General features: G+C 45.7%; 2 protein-coding genes across 3 annotated transcripts; both read left to right on the forward strand.

The window, feature by feature from the left end:
- The first annotated feature begins 87 nt into the window (after positions 1-87).
- PASK (PAS domain containing serine/threonine kinase) lies at positions 88-19,394 on the forward strand. Of its 2 annotated transcripts, none has more exons than XM_050977941.1 (17): positions 88-235; positions 1,146-1,349; positions 2,016-2,245; positions 3,343-3,513; positions 4,771-4,911; positions 5,453-5,587; positions 6,223-6,507; positions 6,869-6,968; positions 8,462-8,636; positions 11,155-12,023; positions 12,668-12,849; positions 13,314-13,481; positions 14,247-14,372; positions 14,973-15,107; positions 16,479-16,678; positions 17,941-18,074; positions 18,976-19,394. In XM_050977941.1, exons 2-17 carry the CDS (start codon positions 1,187-1,189, stop codon positions 19,137-19,139), a joined length of 3,378 nt encoding a protein of 1,125 aa, XP_050833898.1. In that variant the 5' UTR covers positions 88-235; positions 1,146-1,186; the 3' UTR covers positions 19,140-19,394. The 2 variants fall into 2 exon arrangements, with proteins under 2 accessions (XP_050833898.1, XP_018768726.2); XM_018913181.3 differs by lacking the exon at positions 88-235 and adding an exon at positions 245-540.
- A 639-nt stretch (positions 19,395-20,033) lies between these two features.
- Positions 20,034-21,231, forward strand: MTERF4 (mitochondrial transcription termination factor 4). The gene is made up of 3 exons (XM_030227016.2): positions 20,034-20,373; positions 20,450-20,634; positions 20,715-21,231. Exons 1-3 carry the CDS (start codon positions 20,034-20,036, stop codon positions 21,069-21,071), a joined length of 882 nt encoding a protein of 293 aa, XP_030082876.2. The 3' UTR covers positions 21,072-21,231.
- The last annotated feature ends 31 nt before the right edge of the window (positions 21,232-21,262 follow it).

The following is a 21,262-nucleotide window of genomic DNA, read 5'->3' on the forward strand; positions in this document are numbered from 1 at the left end:
CCCGCCCACACCCCAGCGCGCACGCGCGCCGGCTGCGCCCCGCTGACTCCTGGGAGTTGTAGTTCTCTGGAGGGGTGGGAGGCGGCCGGCACCTGCTCCCCTTCCACCAGGAGGCCGGACGCGTTACGCGCTGCCTTCGGCCTCGTCCTCGTCCTCCCGCCTACAAACCCTTGGGAGGAACAGCCATCCCCCTGCGGAAGGGCCTTGCACCCGCAGCCCCCCCCATTCGGAGCAGGTCGGCCGCGCTGCCTCGCGGAGCGCGGGCACCGCGTGTGGCGGCGGTGGTTGGCGGCGGCGGCGGCGGCGGGGAAGGGGAAAGGGAAAGGGAAAGGGAGGCCGGCGGGACCAACGAACCCCCGAGCCCTCGAACTGTTTTTCCTCCTCCCGCGCTGGCTCCCCATTTGCTCCGCTCCGTGCCGCTCTCAGAGCGCCCGTGCTCATTGGGTGCCGTGGCTGCTCAGTCCCGCCTGCCTCCCCTTCGCGCCCTCCGCCTGTGGCGGCCCGCCCTCAGGAGCCGCGGCCGTGGCTGCGACCGGAGCGGTTCGTCCGAGCGGTCCTGTCCCCTCTGTCCTGTTCTCTCCTGTCTTGGCCCGTGCTGTCCTGTCCTGTCCTGTCTTGTCCTGTCCTGTCCTGTAATTTCCCGTCCCCTCCTGTCCAGTCCCGGTGGGAGCCGCTGGCCGCGGGCCCCCGGCCGGCTCCCTGTGTGGGAGGGAGGGAGGCTGCGCTACACTTGTTGATTCAAAACTGCGAGTGACTTTCCAAATTACCCAAAAGTTTTGATTTCAAAGCCAGCAGAAGGTGGGGAGGGTGCTGGCTGGGTGCTCAGCAGCTCTGACGGAAAGAAATGTGTTGGTGGAGTCCTGTCGGTCACACGTGTCCTGCAGCAGGGTCTGGGTCGGGAGGGACCCAGAAGGATCAGGGAATGCAACTTTTCAGTGAAATGTCCACAGAGGGATGGAACCCTCCCTTGGGCAGGATGCCCAGTCAGCAGTCAGCTCTGTAATAACCACACAGACATAGTAGGATGCTCAGGAATGAGCTTTTGCTGTCACTTGCAGGCTTGTGGCTGGGTCGGAAGGCATCGTCACCTGCCAGTGTCTGTCCCTGCTGCTAGCCTGACTCTGTGTCCTTTGATTCTCTTGCAGATGGTGGCTCCAGAGGCGTGGCTGGCGACCAGAGTGTGATCATGGCTTATAGCCCCTCCGAAGGGGCTATTCTGTCTTCATCAGCAGGCTTAGTTCTTACTCACTTGAATGACTCTGGTATGCTAAGTAGATCCTTCCCCTCGGGCAGCAAAAGCAGGAGAAGTCGTCTCTCTGGGCTCTGTCAGCTTGGAGCATCACTGCCCGGTGAGCACTCTTGTGAAACTGAGATCCCATGGAGCTTTTGGGCACTTTCAGGTCTTCCCCTTCCTTAAACCTAGAGATAACACAATATGTCCCTGCCAGGATGCTCTTGTTCAGTGAGACATGGAATTGCTGCAGGCTGGGAGAGCTTACAGGGAAAACATTACTGGATAGGTGCTCACAGAGCCTTTGGAAATTGCAGTGCAAACACTTGGCACTTTGTAGCCTAAAACATTGGTGTGGACACAGGTATTTCAATGTCACATACTGTGAACACTTAATTAATTAGGCTTCTAACTAATGCATTTTTTAATAAGGGCTTGAGCACTTACTGAAATTATTTAATGACTGTTTCATTTTTAATTAGAGAGTTTCAAAACATTTTAAAAACTGTTAGGTAAAAAGTAAAAGTTAACTGGTCTGGTTAAAACTTATGAAGGTTGGCAAGTTGTATGGACTGAGTTTATATGTTCCAGATTCAAAAAGATAAATTTATGAGAATCCTTTCTGTTTTCTTTAGTTTCACTGATTTTATTTTCTTTAAAAATCTAGAAGCATGTGTTGTGGGATTACTTGACAGTTGCTCCAGCTGACAGATTTGTTTTTTCTTTAATTCATTCCTCTGATACTCCTGTTACAGCAACATTGCTGACCTTTATGTTTTCACAGGGGAGAAGTGGAGCTCTTACTGTTTGTCTTCCCTGACAGCTCGTAACATTTGTACCAGCAAAACTGGTAACTCATGGGCTCAGTGGCATTCTGCCTCTTTCTCTGCTTCCACTGGAAGTTCCTGCTCCTTTTTGCACACCCTAGCTGGGGAGGGATCCAGCCAGCACCTCCCAGCTGCTGCACGCAACCCCCACCAAGCCATCTTCACCGTGGATGCCAGCACAACTGAGGTACCTGCAGCACTGAGCTCCCCAAAACTGCTGCAGGTTGTTTGAGAGCAGGCTGAAATCACTGTTTTTATCTTGTGTGCCTGCAGGTAATCAGTGTCATGAAGGCATTTTGTAGTCTGCTCCAGCTCAGTGGTCTTCTAAAGGCTGATGAGTTTATTTTTATTGCAGGTTGTAGTTAGCAGAATACACAGAATAATAGCAGAATACACAGAATAACAGCAAAAGCAAGGATGTGTTGAGTCTTTTCTCAAACAGGCCAGGGAGGTTGTGGTCTCCCCATCCCTGGAAATATTCTCGGCCAAGTTGGATAAGGCTTGGAGCAACCTGGGCTGGTGGAAGGTGTCCCTGCCCATGGCAGGGGAGAGGAAGTGGATGGTCTTTGAGGTCCTGTCCTACCCAAACCATTCTGTGATTCCATGGTTCTATGAGAATGCAGCTGTGGAGTGACATGAGGGAAGAAAGGAAGAGCAGAATGTGCCTCAAGCCTTCTCTCTGTAAAGCACCAACCCTGAAATGTGTTTGTGGTGGCACAAGATTTCTTTATCTGCCCCAGTAAACATTTCATTTGCATTGGGAGGGAAAGAATTTCTCTGTTCCTGTCCTGAGAAGAATCTAAAATTGGGTTCTGATGCCTTTAAAGAGCTGTGCCATGTTTTAGCTTGAACTGGCAGTTTGGGTTTGCCCATTTTGGAGACACAGAGTCCCAACTTGCTCCTTTGCACAGGCTCCAGTGTGCCAGTGACTGGGGTGATCACTGCACACCTCTGAGTTTGGATGCAATTTTGTGGCCTGCCTGGGCTTTGCTTGCAAATGCAACTTTGTAGTTTTGCCTCCATGGATGTCATTGTTTACAGTTAAAAGAAAGCAGGAAACCTAAAAGGAAAGCAATGTCTCAGAACCTCTTAACCAGAAAGATGTGTGGGCAAGGGATGTCCTAGAAAAAGAATCTATAATGAACTCAGAATTGCAAAGAGCCATTTTATTTCCACCAAGAGAAAGGGATATTATAAGATATTAAAGCAACAACCTGAGGAGATGATGAGCTCTTAAAAATTTTTATTCTTTGTTTAGGTTTGTTTTTTTCTGTTCTTTTCTAGATCCTAGTGGCCAATGAGCAAGCTTGCAAGTTGCTTGGGTGCAGTAGTCAGGAACTCATTGGTCAAAAGCTGTCCCACTTGATATCCAAATCTGGCCAAGAGGCATGGGAAGCAGTGGGTGAGGAGTACCTAGAGACTTCTGAATGTTCATCAGTGGTTTCTGGAGCTGTGGTATGTCAAATGTTCAAGGAAATGTTCCCCACAACATTAAGTGGTTTTGTAGGCTATATTTAACTCCATGGGCATTTGGCAATTATGTCATTTGCAGGACTACTTGGTTTAAAAGTTTGTAGGTGTGGGAATTCAAAGGGCAAACGATGATTTAAGGGGACACCCATGAGAACCTTGTAGCTGTCAACACATGGAGTTACTGTGACATGATCAAATCAGAACTTTAAGGTCATTAGATTTTTACAAAATTGCTTAACAAGGAAAAAGTCTGTTGTGGAAAATTTCCCAATTGTCTGGTCCTTAAAAATGTATTTAAATTTTTTAAAATATATTTTAAATATCAATTTGGATTGTGCATATTATAAAGATTGAAGCCATTGAAATACTATGAAATGTCTGTGTCAAAACACCATAGTTAGTGCAAAAGAGTGGAATTGATATTTTGTCTAGAATGGGGTTATTTATAAGAGAGCTGCATGAGAAAATCTCCATATTATTTTGTTTTGCTGCTGTTGTGAGTTGCCACTAGAGAGCCCTTGGAAAATGAGCTCCTATTCTTTCTGGTGTGTTATTTTTGGACTGAAATTGTTGGTATCTCAGAGCCTTATCTTCCTGAATCCTCAGCTGGATATGGGGTGGGGGCAAAGATCTAATTTTGATTCAGTGAAAATTAAAATTAAATGTCTGAGAGACTTAATCTGAGCTGTTCCAAACACTTTATAGGAGTCACTGTGTAAATCATAAACCCATTCTGTCAAGATAATATAAAAATCATAAAAGGCTTGGGATGAGCCTTGTTCTGATCTGAGAAGAATCTCCTCCCAAAAGAAATTAAACTGCTATTTTGCAGCTGAAAGTAAGGACTGTGTTACTAATGGGGAGTGTTCATTAGCACCATGGGACATCCCTTAAATAGGACATCTCTGAGAGGCACTTCACACTGAGTACAAGGTGTTAGAGTAGTACATTCATTATTCTGAAGTCTTTATGCCTTTAGACTTCCTGAGGTGAGGAGAGATGACACAAAAGTAATATTTGGTGTATTATTTCCAGACATTTAAATCTCTCTATTAAAACTGTATAAAAATCTCTGTATTAAAACTGTTTGTTCCCATAAAATAATATTAAGTAGTCAAGAAATGGTGTTTTTCTAATAATGACTGGGAGGTATCTTAGTGTCTTACTCCTGTTTGAAATTTGTTCTAAGTAACCACAGTCTTAGTAAGTCATGTCTCCATTTCTGGATCTGGTGGGAAGGTGGATGTTATTGGCCACCTCAATGAGAAGATCCCTGTCTCAGTCTGGCTGAGGCAAATAAGAAGCAAGGACACCCAGTGTTGTGTGGTTGTGCTGGAACCAGTGGAGAGACTTTCAGCTCGTGTCTCCTTCACAGCTGAGGTAAGTGTTTTCCTAACAGTCAAACGAGTGCAATTTGTGAGAGGTTGTGTGGGAGTGGAAGGTGTCTGAAAGGCAGCAGGCACAGGTTGCTGTTTGTGAACATGGACTGTGTCCTTGGCAGGGCCTGAGAGCAGGGCTGAGCATGCAGGAGCTCTGCATGGATCCCTGGTGAGGCTCACCCTGATGTGTTTGACAACCCACACAGAAATGCTCTCTCTCTCCTCAGGAGATGTCTTATCCTTGAGCGGTGTTGGTTTGGCAGGGGGTTGATTCTTTGGGGTGTGGATGTCCTTGTGAAGGGATCATCTGTCTGGGCACCCCTGCCTCTCTCCTGGACAAAGGGCAGGCTCCCTGCACAGTGATATGGGAATATTGGTTTAAGCTGGGTCTGCTTTTGCTGAGTGAGTTGTGTTCACCAAAGGACTGCAGAATGAAATTCCCTGCCACTGCTTGGCTAACTGCAGAAACCATTGTCAAAGCATTGAGTGGACTGTAGCTAAAATGTTAAAGTTTTAACAATCCTGTAAATTTTCCTCCCCAGGGAAACATTACATCCTGTGATCTCCTTTATGCTCATCTCCATGGCTACCCAACATTGGAAGCAGTAGTTGGACTCCACATAAAGGACCTGATTCCTTCTGTGCAAATCCCTCCTCTGGGCAAAAAAATCCCAAAGGTATAGTACCAGCACCAGCCTCATTCTTCCACAGCCTTCTCTTTTGGGGTGCATGCTGCTTTCTCTCCTTACACAACAGAAGAAAGAAGGTTTCCTTTCCAGAGAGAAGCCTGATTCCCCTGGAAAAGGGTGGGCTGCCTTTTTGTGGAGCTGCTGTCTGAAGATTTCCTAACCTGGGATGAGACCATGCCCTGACCTCTCACTCCTAGCTTTGTAAGACACTGTGCTCTCTCTGTAAGCTCTTCAAGATTCCTTCTAATTCTTTAGCCCATTTCAATCATGTCTGTCTGAGGAGTGAAAGAATTCCCAGGTCTTGTAAATGCCATGAAAATGGGCAGACAGGGAGTTGAAGGAGGGCTTCTTATGAATGCCTAGTTTGTTGAAAAGCTGCAGCATAGACTGGTCTTCATCTTCAGGAGATTTATTTGGTAGTTTAGCACTGGATTCCAAATCCTTAGAAAAATAGATGTTGTTAATTTTGATACTCACAAGATTGGTTCCTTTTCTTTTCCTGCTCCTTTTCCCTGGGAATTCCCGTGTCATTTTATATGAACAATGCAATATACCCAAAACATTTGTTCAGTTAGAGGATTTGTTTGACTTTTGTTTGCTTGGGTTTTCTTGCTTTGATTCAGAACCTCAGGATCCAGCGAGCTGCAGGCCGATGCAGAGAGGGCACCCTGTTTCCTCTCAGTTTAAAGCTGGAAGTCACCCATCTGGAGGAGCAGCAAGCAGTGCAGAAAGATGAGATTCCACAGGCAGAAGACTCTCTCCCAGGCTATCAGTACTCTGCCACAGTTGTGGTTTTCTCCACCATCAGTGGTCTGATCACTGTCCAGTCAGATGGAATCATCTGTGGCATCACGGATAGTTTTGCTTTAATGCTCTTTGGCTATGAGAAGAAAGATCTGTTGGGAAAGGTAAGATAAGTTCATATCCTCCCAGTAGACTGCTACATGTGGCAGCATACCCACTGGAATTGTGAAGCTGTTTTAACTCCTTGCCATCACAAAACCCCTGTGTTCCACATGTTTGGTGAGTGAGGTGTGGGATGACATGAGAATTCCCATGCTGGGATTGCTAAGACTTGCAGAGCTGAGGAGCTGCTATGGATTTCAAGCAGCCCAAAGCAAGGTGCACAGTTCTGTGCTCTCCACTGGTCATGTAGATCACTTTTGCCTGGCTGTCCATGAGAATCAGGCTCACAAACAGGGATTGTCAGCATTTGCCCCCATCCTGTGAGAGCTGGCTTAGCTTTAAAGGTTTTGTTCTTTGTTTTAGAACATTACATTCCTGATCCCTGGTTTCTATAACAACATGGGAAGATGCAGTGGCTGTTCTTTGCCTTTCCCTCCTCTGGATGATCCCACAGGGACAGAAGGTGAGTGCCTTTTTGAAGGTGTCAGTGCCTGCCTTACAGCTGGCTCTGGCTGCTTTAACCAAGGGGAAATGAGCAGAGACACAAGGTTCACCCACAAACATGAGAGCATTCTTCATTAAAGCAATGCTCCTCCATGCAGTTTTAAAATCAGGTTTCCACTATAACCTCAGGTAAAGAGAATTGTTCACCTAAGGTTGAGCTTCTCTGTTCGTTGCCAAGATAAAACTGAATATCCAGTTTGGAAATTACAGTGAGCATAGAGAACACTTTGTACTTAACAAGCACTTCCCTTCCCTCCCTTCCCTGCTAGGACCTTGTGGTATTTTAAAATGTGTGAAATATAGCTTTTGTGACTTATTGCAGCAGAGCTGTAGCTACTTAGGATTAATATTTTAAGGGAAAAATCTGATATTCTGAATTGGCTTGTGCTGCTGGCTAATAGTCAATGTTATGGTTGCTGTATTTCAATCAGGGAGGCATCACTTATTCCCCTGATGCAGTTTGCATCAGAATTTACCAAAATGTTACTTTTCTGAACACAGCATGAATAAACAGAAGCAAAGAAACCTCGTGTTTCCATATCTGCCTTTCCAGCCAGCTCTGCCCAACACAAAGAACACCAGCAAGCTCAAGCTTTCATCCATATAACATTTTAGGCTGGTTTTATCTCTGTTTTCTTCCCCCTATTTCTTTTTCTCACTGCTTAGAAATGAACATCTATGCTGAAACCAATGCACCCCACTGGAACATAGAAGAGTTAGTAGCCAGTGTACAATTTCTTAGGTAATTCTTTGATGAAATGATGCCCCTAATCTAGGAATACAGCTCTTCAGTGAGGAAGCATTGTTGGCACTCAGCTCTCACTAATTAAACATTGTTCTAGACTCAAATCTAGATTTGTTCACTCATTACCTTCTTCTACAGCAATAATACTTGGTTTATTTCATCTTCCAAACTCAGGTTTTTCTTCTGATCTGTTGTCACTGGGGAAGGAAAGAGCTTCATCTGCTCTTCTTTCAAACTCTATTTTTTATCTTACAACTTCAGTGAGTTACATAAATCCACTTCAAACCTTTTCATTTATGGGTTTGGAAAGGGCTGTATATATGTGGTTTGAGCTTTTTTTTTTTTTTTTTTAATGCTGCTGCTGTATGATCATTTTAATTTCAGTCTCTTTACACTATTGGCAGTTTTTTAGGCCTCTGAACTTCAATTCAAGTAGCTAACATGTGATACCAATATCTGCCCAAGGGCTTTGCTAGAAAAGCAAATTTTGGCAACCCTAAAACATGTAGATTCCTGCATGTGGTGATTTCAAAGTGGAGTGGAATGCTTGTATTTTGACTGTTTTGCCTCAATCAAGCCTTTTATACTCAATTCCTTAGGGAAAAGACAGACCAAGGCAGTTCCAAGTTTATTTTTAATCACTGTAGCCTCTGAAGCCCAAATATAAGAGTTTAAATTGGTGTGGTTTTGTTTCCTGTTTGGTACAGAGAGCAGCTTCCTGGCTCCATCTTTAGCACACCTTCTGTTAAGAGATGAAGAGCAGAAATTGGAGCAACAACACAAAGATGACAAACTAATACATGATGAGAATAAACAAAAGAATGGGACCAGTTTCTTTTCTCCTCCCTCACCTCCTGAAGCAGCATCCACCCCCAATAATAGGTAGGCATTTCACAGACTGCATATTCACTTGACAAAATGAAGAGCTGTGATGGCAATCACCAGCAAAAGCTGATTTTTTCACCTGTTTGATGTCTGTGGGAAGGTGTAGCAAGAGCCTTCCATGCTTTGCTGTCTTTAGAATCTGAGTGCTGTTTGCAAGACAGGCTGAGCTGTGCCTGCCTTAGATTTTTATTTTTATCTGCACAAGCTACCATTGTAAAGGTACAGAAATTCCAGCTCTAAAGGGGACCAAATGTTTCATCCAGATGAAGGTAATTAGGCTCACTAATCATAAACAGTGGATGTTTATCTCCTTCCAGCTGGTGTTGCACTGAAATCAGGTTATCTGGAGGGAATTCTGAGTGTTATTCCTTCTGGTGCTTGGCAGAACTGTCAGGTCATCCATTAAAACAGGGTAATGTGTTCCTGAAGTCCAGCCATTTTTTCTTGTACATTTCCAGGTCTTTTCCCTGTTACAAGGTTAGAAATTCTGTAGAAGGACATATCTGATGCTCATGGCCCACCTTAAGTCAAATTTTAAGCCTTCCACATTAACAATTCTAGCTACAACTCTGCCTCAGTTGTGGTTTTCTCCACCACAGTAAATATTTACTATCCACTTTAAGGTAGAGACTATTACAGCACAGATCTTGCTGCTTTTTAAAGTGGCTGATGGAGTCATTTTTGTGCTCTCCTGGTTTACATCTCTCATATCATACTTGTAAGTAAAGACTGTAAGCTCTCTGCTTCATTGTTTTTCTATGCTGTATTTTTACTAATGGAAATGTTTGCAAAATACCTTGTGCCATGGATGGATTATTAAAGGTACAGTTCTGCATTTATTTATTTATTAAGTATTTATATAAACTCTACAAATCTCTATTAAGCTTTTGTATTTTCCCTGTTAGAGACTTTTGAACATGGTATAATTCTGGAAATCAAGGAATATTTTAAGCAAACACTTTAGGCGGATAAAAAGGTTTGAAATGTGATCATTTTAAAAATCATCACACAAGTGACCTGATGTAGATATTCTGCATACTTCCTAAACAGTTCCATTATTAATGGCCTAACATAAAACTAATTGATTTAGTCTAAAATATTACAGGTAGCTGGGCAATAGCTGTTTTTTCAGGGCTTGGGTTTCTGTCAAAGCATATCTCCAAACCCTGGTGGATGGAGACATCCATCTGCTGTTGGACAGACAAGGGAACTTCTGCTTTCAGGACTGGAAGCATCCTGCTGAGGCCTGAGCAGCAGGCCTAAGCACCAAATTGACTTAAAAGATGAATCTTGAGCATGGTGCTATTAATACCATCAAAGTCCTTTAGTTAAAAATAGATGATCAAAACATTCATATTAGTTGTTCTTAATGCCAAACCTGCTGTTGTAGAGACATTTGTGTAACCTTGTGTGAGGTTTATTAAGAAATTGTCCCAACAGATGTCCCTGGAGTTTTGTTAGTAGAATATTTTAGGCAAAACCCTCTCAGCCCTGGCTGGTTGAGGAGTGGGCCATCAGAACCAGATGTTTTCTGCACAAAAAGTCATTTGGACTGTTTGATTGGGGCCTATAAAGCTGGACCTCTTTTTTGGGCAAACTTGGTGACCTCACCTACAAGTGGATGCCCTGCATGGGATTTTCCCAATTGCTGGGAAGGGTTCTCCAGGTCCTCACTGAAAAAAGGTGCTGCCCAGCAATTGCAGACTCTGGATGATGGTAAAATATTTAAGCAATTGCTGATGGATCTTTCTCAATCACTTTTTTTTTCTCCTATAGTAATGATCAGATGCATCACCTTGCTTATTTTTGCTTGTTGCTAAAGCTGAGTGAGTAATAACCTTGTTTTATCAGCTGTATTTATTTTCTTCTGTGTTGCTTCAATATTAATAGTAAAATGAGACCATCCTTTCCATTGGTGTCTGTGCCCATTCCATCACCCCCATCAACTGGCAAAACACCTCCCCTGTGCATTAGGTTGGTTTTTTTTTCTGTGGTGGTAAATGGTTTATGATTTATATTTAGAAATTAAGCTAGAGAAGGAAATTATCCATAGGGAAAGAGTGTCATTTGAGTGTACCTGCTCTTTGGTGAATTTGTCAGGATTTTGGTTGCCTGTGCAAACAGCTTTTTGCTTTTAAACTTGAAATAAATCTGTTGGTCCAGGTTTTAAATAATGACCATATGAAATGGGTATTACACAGTAGGACAGTTTTCTTATTTGGTAATCATGATGTTGCTGGTCACTTTGAGTCTTTGCACTGAGGACAGCCTTGCTACAGATGGGCTCTCAGTCCATCAGACCCTTATCCCAAAAGCTGGCTTGACACAAAGAGCAGTGGCACAGTATAGAACAGTGGAAACTGCAGGATAAATAATTCTCAAAAGATGCTCTCTGCAAGGCTCTCTCACATCACCTGACTCACAGCAGTGGGATTTAGGTCAGAACTTGGAGACTGCAGAGAGAAGCTGTCACAGGGCAGGATCTCCTGCAGTAACAGTTGCCTGTTTGTTCCAGACCAGAGGACAATCTGAATGCACCAGCCTGTGACCCTGTCAAGCTGCCTTCTGCAGCCACCTGCAACTCACCTGGAACACCAACACTGGATGAGCCATGGCCTGGGACAGCTCTCACCTGCAGACAAGACTCGAAAAGCCACATGGTTCCAGGGCAGGTGTCAAAAACAAACTGGATGTGTGATGCAAAACATTCCAGCCTGGAGCACACTGCTGTTGACAGCTGCCTGCTAAATGATCCTTTGCCCTTCTTTGCATGTGAAGGAAAAACTGGCTGTGATGTTTGCTCAGGAAATAAACCAGGCTGCAGTGCCTCTGCACCAGGAGCTGCCACAGCCTCTGGAGATGTGAAAGAATCTGAACTGAACTGTATTTGCTCTGGTCTTGAGGTACTGGGACTGAATGCTGGTGTCAGGGGGAGCTCAGGCAATTCTTTAGGTGTTACTGCAGCTCTTGCAGGAGGATGCTGCTCTGGTGTAGGGGACTCCAGTGTGCTAATTGAGACCAAGGGTGCCTTTTCCACTCATCAAGGAAAGCAGCTGCTGAGTGGTGCTGCCACAGAAGCTGATTCTGGATGGCTGGCCTCCAGAAGGCATTTACAAAACTCTGAGGAATCCTCCAAAGCATTTCCTGAGCAACCTGAAACCCTTGCAGAAACTGTGGGGGACAAGTCCCACAGAAATCCCCTGAAAAGCAAAGGTAAACCTGAAGAACACTGTCAGTTCCTCAGGCAGCAAAATATGGAGATGAAAGTAACATCCACCCCAGTCAAAGAAGAAGGCAGGCTAAATCCAGCAGCTCCTTTGACCTGGGAGATTCTGGAAGGCAGCTACATTGGGAATTGCTGTCACAGAGATGGTTCACAGTTCAGTAAGTGAAACCTTGTCCCCTTCCCAAACTCTTATTGGGGTGCTCCTTTTCACCCACAGTTTTGAGAATGCAGGCAGTTCTGGTTAGAAACTCACAGTGGAGAGGAAGGAAGAAGCATCTAGAAGAAAAAAATGGTATTTAAGTCTACCCAGAGGGTATGAGAAAAGGAGGTGGTATAAAATACAAAGTTGGGAAGAAATTAATCCCCACTGACAAGTCAGAAATACTCTCAAAACACAATTTAAAAGTCTGAACCTGATAACTTTCTCTGAACAAAAAATACAAATTCCACTGTAAAAGTGTAAATTGCATTAAAATTGTATAATGGAATTTGCTTCATTCACTCCTTCAGCTGCATTCAGTGGCTTGTTGAATAAAATCCCTGGTTTTATGTAATCTAGAATAACAGTTGCAATGAGTAATCACAATTGGACACTGACAAGTCTCTGCTGGAGTGGAGCTCTGGGTAGCTGATAGGTACCTCTAGAAGAGCTGTGCTGGTGTCAGCCCCTCTGATGATTCTTTACTGAGCACCTGTTCCCCAAATTCTGCCCTTTTTGTCAAGAGCTCTGAATTTTGTCCTAAAACATCTGTGCTCTTGTTCAAGACTGAAGTTACATTCTACCATTTTCATTTCCTCACAGGCATACTCTTTGAGGTGAAATGTGCAGAGCTGCAGGATCCCACTGTGCTTTTCTGTGTCTGGGTGGTGAAAGGCTTTTCACAGAGCCAAAAAGAAGCTCTAGCAAAGACTCGGCTTTTGCTTGCCAGCCTGGCAAACTCTTCCCAGTCTGTTGCTGATCTTTCTACTAAAAGTCTTGGAGAAGTAAGAAATCCTGCCTTTGAATATTGAGCATTTCTCTCCTTCTTTGACTGCTAAGCTGAAGCTAAAGTCAAGAAGATTTTCATATTAATGACATGAGTTGGTGGGATGAATGTTGCTGTTTCTTTTTTTCCCTACTTTTTTTTTTTCATATACTAAAACAAAATCTCAATTGCTATTTTGTAACACTTATGGTGCTACCTTCCCAGCCTGAACAGTGCAGTTTCAAACTGCAGGGTACTCACTATCATCTATAGCTATATCTCTATACATATTTATATACACATATATATAACATATATATATATATACATATATTATATATGGAGTGCTGCTCTACCAAGGATTCCTCATTTTATCTATTCTTGCAGATGTGCATGTCCTTTTCAGTATTTATTAATTTTATAAATGTGATTCTGTGGCTGGTGGTTTTTTGCTGCTGTTGTAACCTATATATCTGTACTTAGGCCATCAGATCAGCTTCACTTTTCAACAATTCCCAAAGAGCTGAAGATCTTGAAGGATTACGAGCATGTGAGGGAGAATATGCAAAAAATTACAGCACTCTCAATCTTATTGGCAAAGGCTCTTTTGGCTTTGTCTGGAGTGCCAGGAACAAGAAAGATCAGCAGGAGGTGAAGTATTTCTTGTTGCTCTATTGCAATAATAATTTAGGATGAAAACTGAAAAGTTAGAGCATTCATATTCTGTTAACATTATACTGTCAAAACCTTCTCTTGGGTAGTTTGGGGTTTGGTTTTGTTTAAACAGAAACCTGTAATGGAAACAGGATAGCAAAGTGCAAAATATTTGCATTGATGTTGTGTATAAATGTTACCTCAGACAAAAAGTGCAGAATGAGTTAATGAACTAATTAATGCAGCTAATTGAGCCTGTTGGAATAGGTAGACATTAATCTTAACAGAATTGCAGGTTTTAATCTTCTGTTACTAAAGAGAATGGCCAACCTCCAAATCTTTATTGTGCCATGACTCGAGAATGGGGAGTAGATGTGTTGAGATGATGGCACCTCCTCTCTTTCAGGAGAAGTATTTTGGGTGCTCAGAGGGCAAGTCCTGGTGTTTCTCCTGCATGGATGTTTAGTGCTCTTTCCCTCCACTGCACCCATGTGCTGTAACTGCTTGATAAGAGAGCTGGCTTGCCAAAGCCTTTGGAATTCAGAGCAGCAATAAATAGATTCCATTTATTATTTATGTGGATCATTTAGCTTCTAGGACTAAATTAATTTAAACACATTCAAATATACTCTAAGCTATTCACATGAGGTGACTTCCATGCCTCTAGTAATATGAGGCACTAACAGATTTCCTGGGAATTAATTTACCTGACACTCCAAGGCATGCTTTGGCAGATGATGCTGAATGCTGTTGTCTGTGCAGGTTATTGTAAAGTTCATCTGGAAGGAGAGGGTGCTGGAGGACTGCTGGGTGGATGATCCTGACCTGGGGAGGGTCACTCAAGAAATTGCAATCCTGCAGAAGCTGCAGCACCCCAGTATCATTAAGGTACGGTGGCTGGGGATTGATGCAGTTTGCACTGCACCAGGTGGTTTGGTTGCATGCTGGGTGTCTGGTGTTCCTCTTCAGGGGTGAAGTGTCCTCTACTGAATCTGCCTTTTCAGGAGAGAAAGGAACCTGTTAATCCTGCTTTGTTTTGTAGGGTGTGTCACAGCAGATTGTTGCTTGCTTCCATACTTTTACTCCAAACTGATCTGAAGATGGGATTCTTAACAGGAATAAAAAACTATTTCAAGATAAGATGCATATCTTGGAAGTGTGATGTCACATCTGAACATGTACTAGTTCAGTAAATAATCTGGACACATCTTGTTTCATACTCTTTGTTTTGAGGTTGCTGATTTTGGTTTTGGAGAGGTTGGTTGGTTGGTTTTTTTGCTTCAGATAGAGAATTCCTCTCAAATTTAATTCTGCTCCAGTTTTAATCTTGTACTTTTTTCTAGAAACATTTGTGCTCAGTGAAATGAGACTTTAAAGATTATAACACACACCAATTAAATCTCCAAGAGGAGAGCAGTGTTTGTTAAAAAAAGAAAAAGGCACTTTTTGAGGATGAAGCACATGATTAAACAGGTCTTTTATTTTTAGGTGCTGGATGTATTTGAAAATGAATGCTTCTTCCAGCTGGTGATGGAGAAGCATGGATCTGGTCTGGACCTCTTTACATTTATTGATAATCAGCCCAACTTGGATGAGCCATTAGCAAGTTACATATTCAGACAGGTGAGAGCAGAATTGCTACGTGCAGGTGAGAACTGGTTAATGTAAGAACCAGGACTCTGTTCCAGTTAGTACTGGCTGATCAACTGGCACTGGAGTTGTGCTCAATACCTGCAGAACCTTTCCTCACCATTCTGTGGGGCTGATTGAAATGCTGCCTGCAGAAACCTTGTTAAGGTTTACTTAAAAACAACAAAAAAGCCTCTCCAGGACCTTCCTGCCTGTGAGGGTTTCCTGTGGAGCCATGGCCCCTCAGCTGTCACAGCTCCTGTCACCCAGCACTTCCTGTGGGCACTCACATTTCCTATGAGGCAGGAGGAAAACTCACAGAAGCTGCCCCAAGCCTGCAAAAAGCCATGTTTTCACTTACTTCAGTGCTTAGTTTAGATTGGTTACAGGAGTTAAGAGCTCTGCTCTTTAAATCAAGAAATTATATTGGATTTTAGGGTGGCAAAATGCAAAGTAACTCAGGGTAGTTTCCCACGAGCCAGGAGCTTGCCTGAGGGCTGAATTGTCCTTTGTTTAGTGAGTTAACCACAGCAGCAGTCCCCAGGTAATTTCCCCTCACGAGTTTTGGAGTAAATTCCTTGCTCTAGGGTATGCTGGAATTGCTGTGCATGTGGTAACCCCAACCCCCCACACTCTTGCTGTGCCCACCCTGCCCTCACCTGGGGTGCTGATGGAAGATGGAAGCCAAATGTGATGGATCAGCCCTTTCCCTAACCCAGCCTGGGGTTTGCAAGGCTGAATTGTTCCCTCAGATCTGCACTGCATTTCTCTGCAGAGGCAGATTTCTATTATAAATAGAAACTTTTCTCCCTCAGCCATCTGCTTTTCTTGTTAAAAACATTGTAGGAGTCAGGATCATCTCCAAGGTGATATCATTCTCATATTATCCTTAATTATGGCATTAAAGCATGAATCGTGCAGGAAAGAGAATGGAGCTGAGCAGTGACTGTGTTATTTATACCAAACTTGGCTCTCAGATGCTTTGTCATCCTGCAGCATGGAAGGCACACAGTAATATCCTTCTGGAGAAACCAAAGGACCCTCCAGATGAAGCTGGGATAAAAATAGAGTAACTTGCAGGATTGTAGCTCCAATGCTCTCAATCACATCCTGACTGCAGCATCCCCTCCTCCTGCACATCTGTGAGATGAAAGCAGCAAAGGCTCTTTAAAGTGTCTCTTCCCAGAGCACTGCAGCAGTGATGACAGGCAGGCCTGAGGCCATTTCAGTTTCCATAATTAGGATGTAAATCTTGTTTAGGCAGTGTCAAAACAAGCCAAAATGTGACTCTGGGAAAGCTGTGATGCTGCATCAATTATTCAGGGACTCTGTGTAGTAACACCCAGTTCCTTCTATCTCTTCCAGCTTGTATCAGCTGTTGGGTATCTCCACTGTAGAAACATCCTTCACAGAGACATCAAGGATGAAAATATTGTCATTGCTGAAGATTTCACAATTAAATTAGTGGATTTTGGTTCAGCTGCCTACCTGGAACCTGGGAAATTATTTTATACCTTCTGTGGGACAATTGAATACTGCTCACCAGAAGTGCTGTCTGGCAAACCGTATGTCACCCTCTGAAAAGTCATTTTTGTGCCATCACACCAAAAATAACCCATGTGGGCAGGGCTGGAACAGAGAAGCCAAGCTGCTGTGCCATTGGAATGCTTCTAGAGTATCCAGCCACAGGAAATGCAGTCAGATTTAAGGCACTGCAGTGGCAGAAATCACTGTGAAGGGCTGAGTGCATACAAAGCAGGGCACTCTAGTGACAGAAATCAAGATGTAAAAGCTTGAATATGTTCAAAGGTGTTTCTAAAACTGTTGTCATGCTTTCTCTAGCAAAAGCTGCTCTTTCAGAGAGGTGGAGTAAGCAGGTATTGCTGTTGATTGCACCTTCTCCTTGCATGTCTGTGCTTTGTATCCTCCCACTCTCATCCTCTCTGTTCTCTTTTCTACGTGCTTCCCTCTATTTGAATTCTTGCAGTTTGATCCTTGTTCATCTCCCCACTGATTTTTGTACTCCTTGGGACTCAAGAACTCTTCCCTTGAAGCTTCTCTTGCTGCTGTTTTGGATGTGCTGCCTAAATCTTGGCTCTTTTCCCTCTTCTCTCCCTCTCCAAGTGCTCTGTACCTGGCAGGTGGTGCTCTCATAGCTGCTCCACAAGGAAGCCTCCCCATCCCAGGGGATTTTACAATTTTACAGTAATTTTTTACAATTACTGCTGTGATGGATGGATCTTGCTCCTGCTTCACAGCTGTTTCTGTGAGTCCTCCTCCTCAAGGAGTGGGGGGAGAAGCAATGCAAGGAGGAGAGGAAATTCCTGCTGGGAATGAGATGAAAGGTGAAGCAAGCAGCTCTGCCCTGGGAGTTCCACCTCTTGCTGTGTGCAGGAACTGGCACATTTATTCAGTTGGAATTGAGATAGTTAATAGTTTTTTCCAAGTAACTTTTGTTTTGGAAGGGCTGGGAGGATGTGTTTGCTCTTGCAGTTAAATATTTACTTGACAGTTTTGGCTGATGATGAAGAAAGTGGAGGGGTAAGTTCTTGTCACCAGCTTACGTATGTGGAAGTCTGGGTGCATGTTACACCTCATACTCATCAACAGAAACTGGTTGGCAGTTCTGTGGTTGGTTTTACTTCCTGCAGAAGGATAATGCAGACTCCTCAAACACATGAGAACCTTCTTAGAATTCCCACAAACTTCCTAGGTTAAAATAAAAATTGGAAGCAAGGGCTTTCAAGGCCCTTTTTTTCTTTTCACTTTCTTTAGCATACAGCTCTGTAGTTGCAATCTGAGTTGAAGCAAGCTTATCTCTGCACAGGTACCATGGCCCTGAGCTGGAGATGTGGTCACTTGGCATCACCCTTTACACCCTGGTGCTTGGGGAGAATCCCTTCTGTGAGCTGGAGGAAGCCTTGGCAGCTGTCCTGAGTCCTCCTCACCCCGTGTCTGAAGGTGAGCTTGTCTTGGTTTGCAAAGCAAGGTGTCTGCTAGGGAAGGCAGGAGCCTCCCCTGAAATGGAAAATATAAACCCCTCCCTCTGAATTGTTATAAATTTGAAATTAAGGGGGGCTTTTGGGCAAAATATGGGAGCAGGAGTAACAGTTCTTTATTAGGGAAGAAAAGAAAAAGATAAAATAAACAATGCAGTAAACTAGAACAGCACTGACAGAGTCAGAACACAGCCTGACACCCTGTGGGTCAGGGGGCTGGCAGCAGTCCCATTGGAATTGTGGCTCAGCCCTCCTGCAGTGCCAGGGGTGGTTCTGCTGGAGCAGGGATCCTGGAGAAAGGTGCAGTCTGCCTCTGGAGATCCAGGGGAGGAGGCAGCTGCTGTTCCTCTGGGAAATCCAGTGGAGAAGTCATGCTGGTGTTCCAGAATCACCAGATTATATCCAGGTAGCAATGCTTGGCTCCTCCCTCTGGCCTCACATCTCCCAGTGGGATGCTGCAGTTCTTATCAGCCATGCAGGGACATTCCATGGCCTGTTATCAGCAGGTGTCCCCCGGAGGGAGGAGTGGGTGTGGGAGAGATAAGGAAAACTGCCCACTGAACAGAAGACAGCTGCCATACAGATGGCAAATACATACAATTTGCTTGACAATCCAGGACAGAGCTCTTCCCATTTGCTTTTCAAGAGGAGCAGATCCCCTGGGAAAGTATAAGCAGTGTCTTTTCACCCGAAATAAAGGGGAAGACTGAAAAACTGCTCCCTAATGTGCTCTGTGATGATTTGGAAAGCTGCTCAGTGCAGCAGAGTTTGGGAGATTTGTCATTCTTTGAACACAGACTGTATCTCTCATTCCCAACCTGCTGAAACTCCAGCCTGAGCCATCCTCTGCTGTGTCTGCCCAGGTCTCATGGATCTGCTGGCTGGGCTCCTGCACCCCATTCCAGAGCAGCGCATGACCCTTACCAGGCTGGCAGAGGCTCCTTGGCTGCGCCAGCCTGTGAACCTGGCAGACTACACCTGGCAGGAGGTGTTTGCCTCTGCTGAGCCAGCTGACACCTCACTCTAAAGGCTTCTTCATCTAGGAACAACTTAAAAAGGTCTGAGCTCTGTTAGCAGGACGGGTCCCATTGGAAGGTTACCTGCTGATACCCACGTATACTCGATTTATTACTGTTCTTACCCAGGACATGTTTCAAAAATGCGAGGCAGAGATTTAATGTTGTTTAAGTTGTTCATAAATATTTTTATTGCCTGGTTTTACTTTTTATATGTAGTTTATATATTTTTCTGAAAAGTGAATGAATAAATAAATGATAACATGTTTGATGGTTTTCTGGAATATGTGTGCACAAAGGAGACTAAAACCAGACGTGTAATTGCATGATTTGGGTGGGTTGGTAGTGTCCTTTTTTTTTTTTTTTTTTTTTACATCAGAGTCCAGTCTATATTCAGGAAAACAGTCCTCGATTTTGATGAGACAGAGATACTGAGAAGAAAAAAATAGATTCAATAAAGAGAATTTGGTTGAAACATTGGTAACAGGAACATTTTGGGGTACAGGTCAGCCGGGGTCAGACTGCTTGGGAAGAAGGCAACGGTTTGGCGGGCTGCTGCAGAGAAGCAAGAGGACTCGGCTTAATTACTAATTAGCTTTGAATCCAGCTTTGGACTCTGCCATCTCCAACAATCTGCCCTCACCTGCGTTCTGGCCACCGCGCCCCGGCTCTGCCCCGGCGGGGATCGGCCCTGCGGTGATCGGAGCGGGCGAGGCGCTCTGCCCAGGGCACCAGGCTGTTCCTGCCCCGCGTGCTCCAGCCCCGAGCCCCCACAGAGGCCGTGCCGGGCCCGGCTCCCACCCCGCCCCTGCTCCCGCTCCCCCGGCGCTGCCCAGGGCGGGATCGCGGCCGCTCCGGGCCGGGGCGGAGCGGGGCAGGCCCGGCCCCTCCCCGCGGCCGCGGCCATGGCAGGGCGGCTGCTGCTGCTGCGCGGCGCCGGGCGGGCGCTGGGGCCGGGCTGGGCGCTGCCCGCCGCCCCCGGGCCGGGCGCTTGTCGCAGCTGCGGGGAGCTGGCGGCGCTGCGGACCATGGGCTTCAGCCAGGAGCAGGCCCAGCGGCTCCTGGCGCTGCAGCCCCGGCTCGGCCCCGAGCACCGGGAGGCGGCGGCGGCGCAGCTGCTGCTGCTCGGGCTGAGCGCCGAGGCCGCCCTGGCGCTGCTGGAGCGGAGCCCGGCGCTGCTGCGGCTGCCCACGGAGCGGCTCCGGGAGCGCGCCGAGGAGCTGCGGCGCCTGGGGCTGGACGGAGGTAGGGCAGGGAGCGGGGCCGCGGGGGGGACAGCGGGGCTGTGCCGCGGATCTGCCCGCTAACCTGCTGCCCTCAGGCCGGCTGCAGCGCGCCGTGAGCCGCTGCCCCCAGCTCTTCCACGTGCCCCGGAGGAGGCTGGAGGCGGCGGTGCGGCTGCTGCGGGAGCGCTGCCTTTTCACGTCGGAGCAGCTGCGGGAGGTACTGGGGACCTGCCCCACCGTCCTGCTGGAGGAGCCGCGCACCCTCCATCACCAGTTCCAGGTGAGGACCGGGACCCGCGTTCCTAGCAGAACCGGCTGCGGGAATAGGGCTGTGCCTGACACCCTCCGTTCCGCCCGCAGTACGCCTACTTCAGAATGGGGGTCCGGCAGAAGGAGATGGTGAAGGCTCGGCTCTTCCAAATGCCCTTTGCTGAGCTCCGGAACCGGCACATCTTCCTGGAGCGCCGCGGGCTCTACGAGACCCCACACAAAGGACAGACGCAAATTAGTAACCCAAAACTGAAGGACATCCTTCAGCTCCCGGAGAAAGAGTTCCTGGCCAGCATGGCCTACTCTACCCCAGAGGAGTTTGAGGTCTTCAAGAAGCTGCTGGCTCGAGAGGAGGAGGAGAAGGAGGAAGAGGAGGATGTGGATGCACTGTACACAGAGGATGATGATGATTTGGACAGTGATGAAAGTAAACCAGCCCGGGAGTGAGGTGAGGCTCTGAGGTGCCAGCCCTCCTCTGCTGCTGCACTCACACCGGGTGTTTTGGACTCCCACCCCACACCAGCACAAGCTGGAGTGGGTGCAGGGCCCCATGGGTGGGGTACCAATAAAGCCCATCTGTCAAATACAACAACACTCATTCCTCCTCCTTGACCAACTACTTATAAAAAAAAAAAAAA

The sequence above is a fragment of the Serinus canaria genome, chromosome 9 (genome assembly GCF_022539315.1).
Source record: "Serinus canaria isolate serCan28SL12 chromosome 9, serCan2020, whole genome shotgun sequence".
Taxonomy (NCBI): Eukaryota; Metazoa; Chordata; class Aves; order Passeriformes; family Fringillidae; genus Serinus; species Serinus canaria.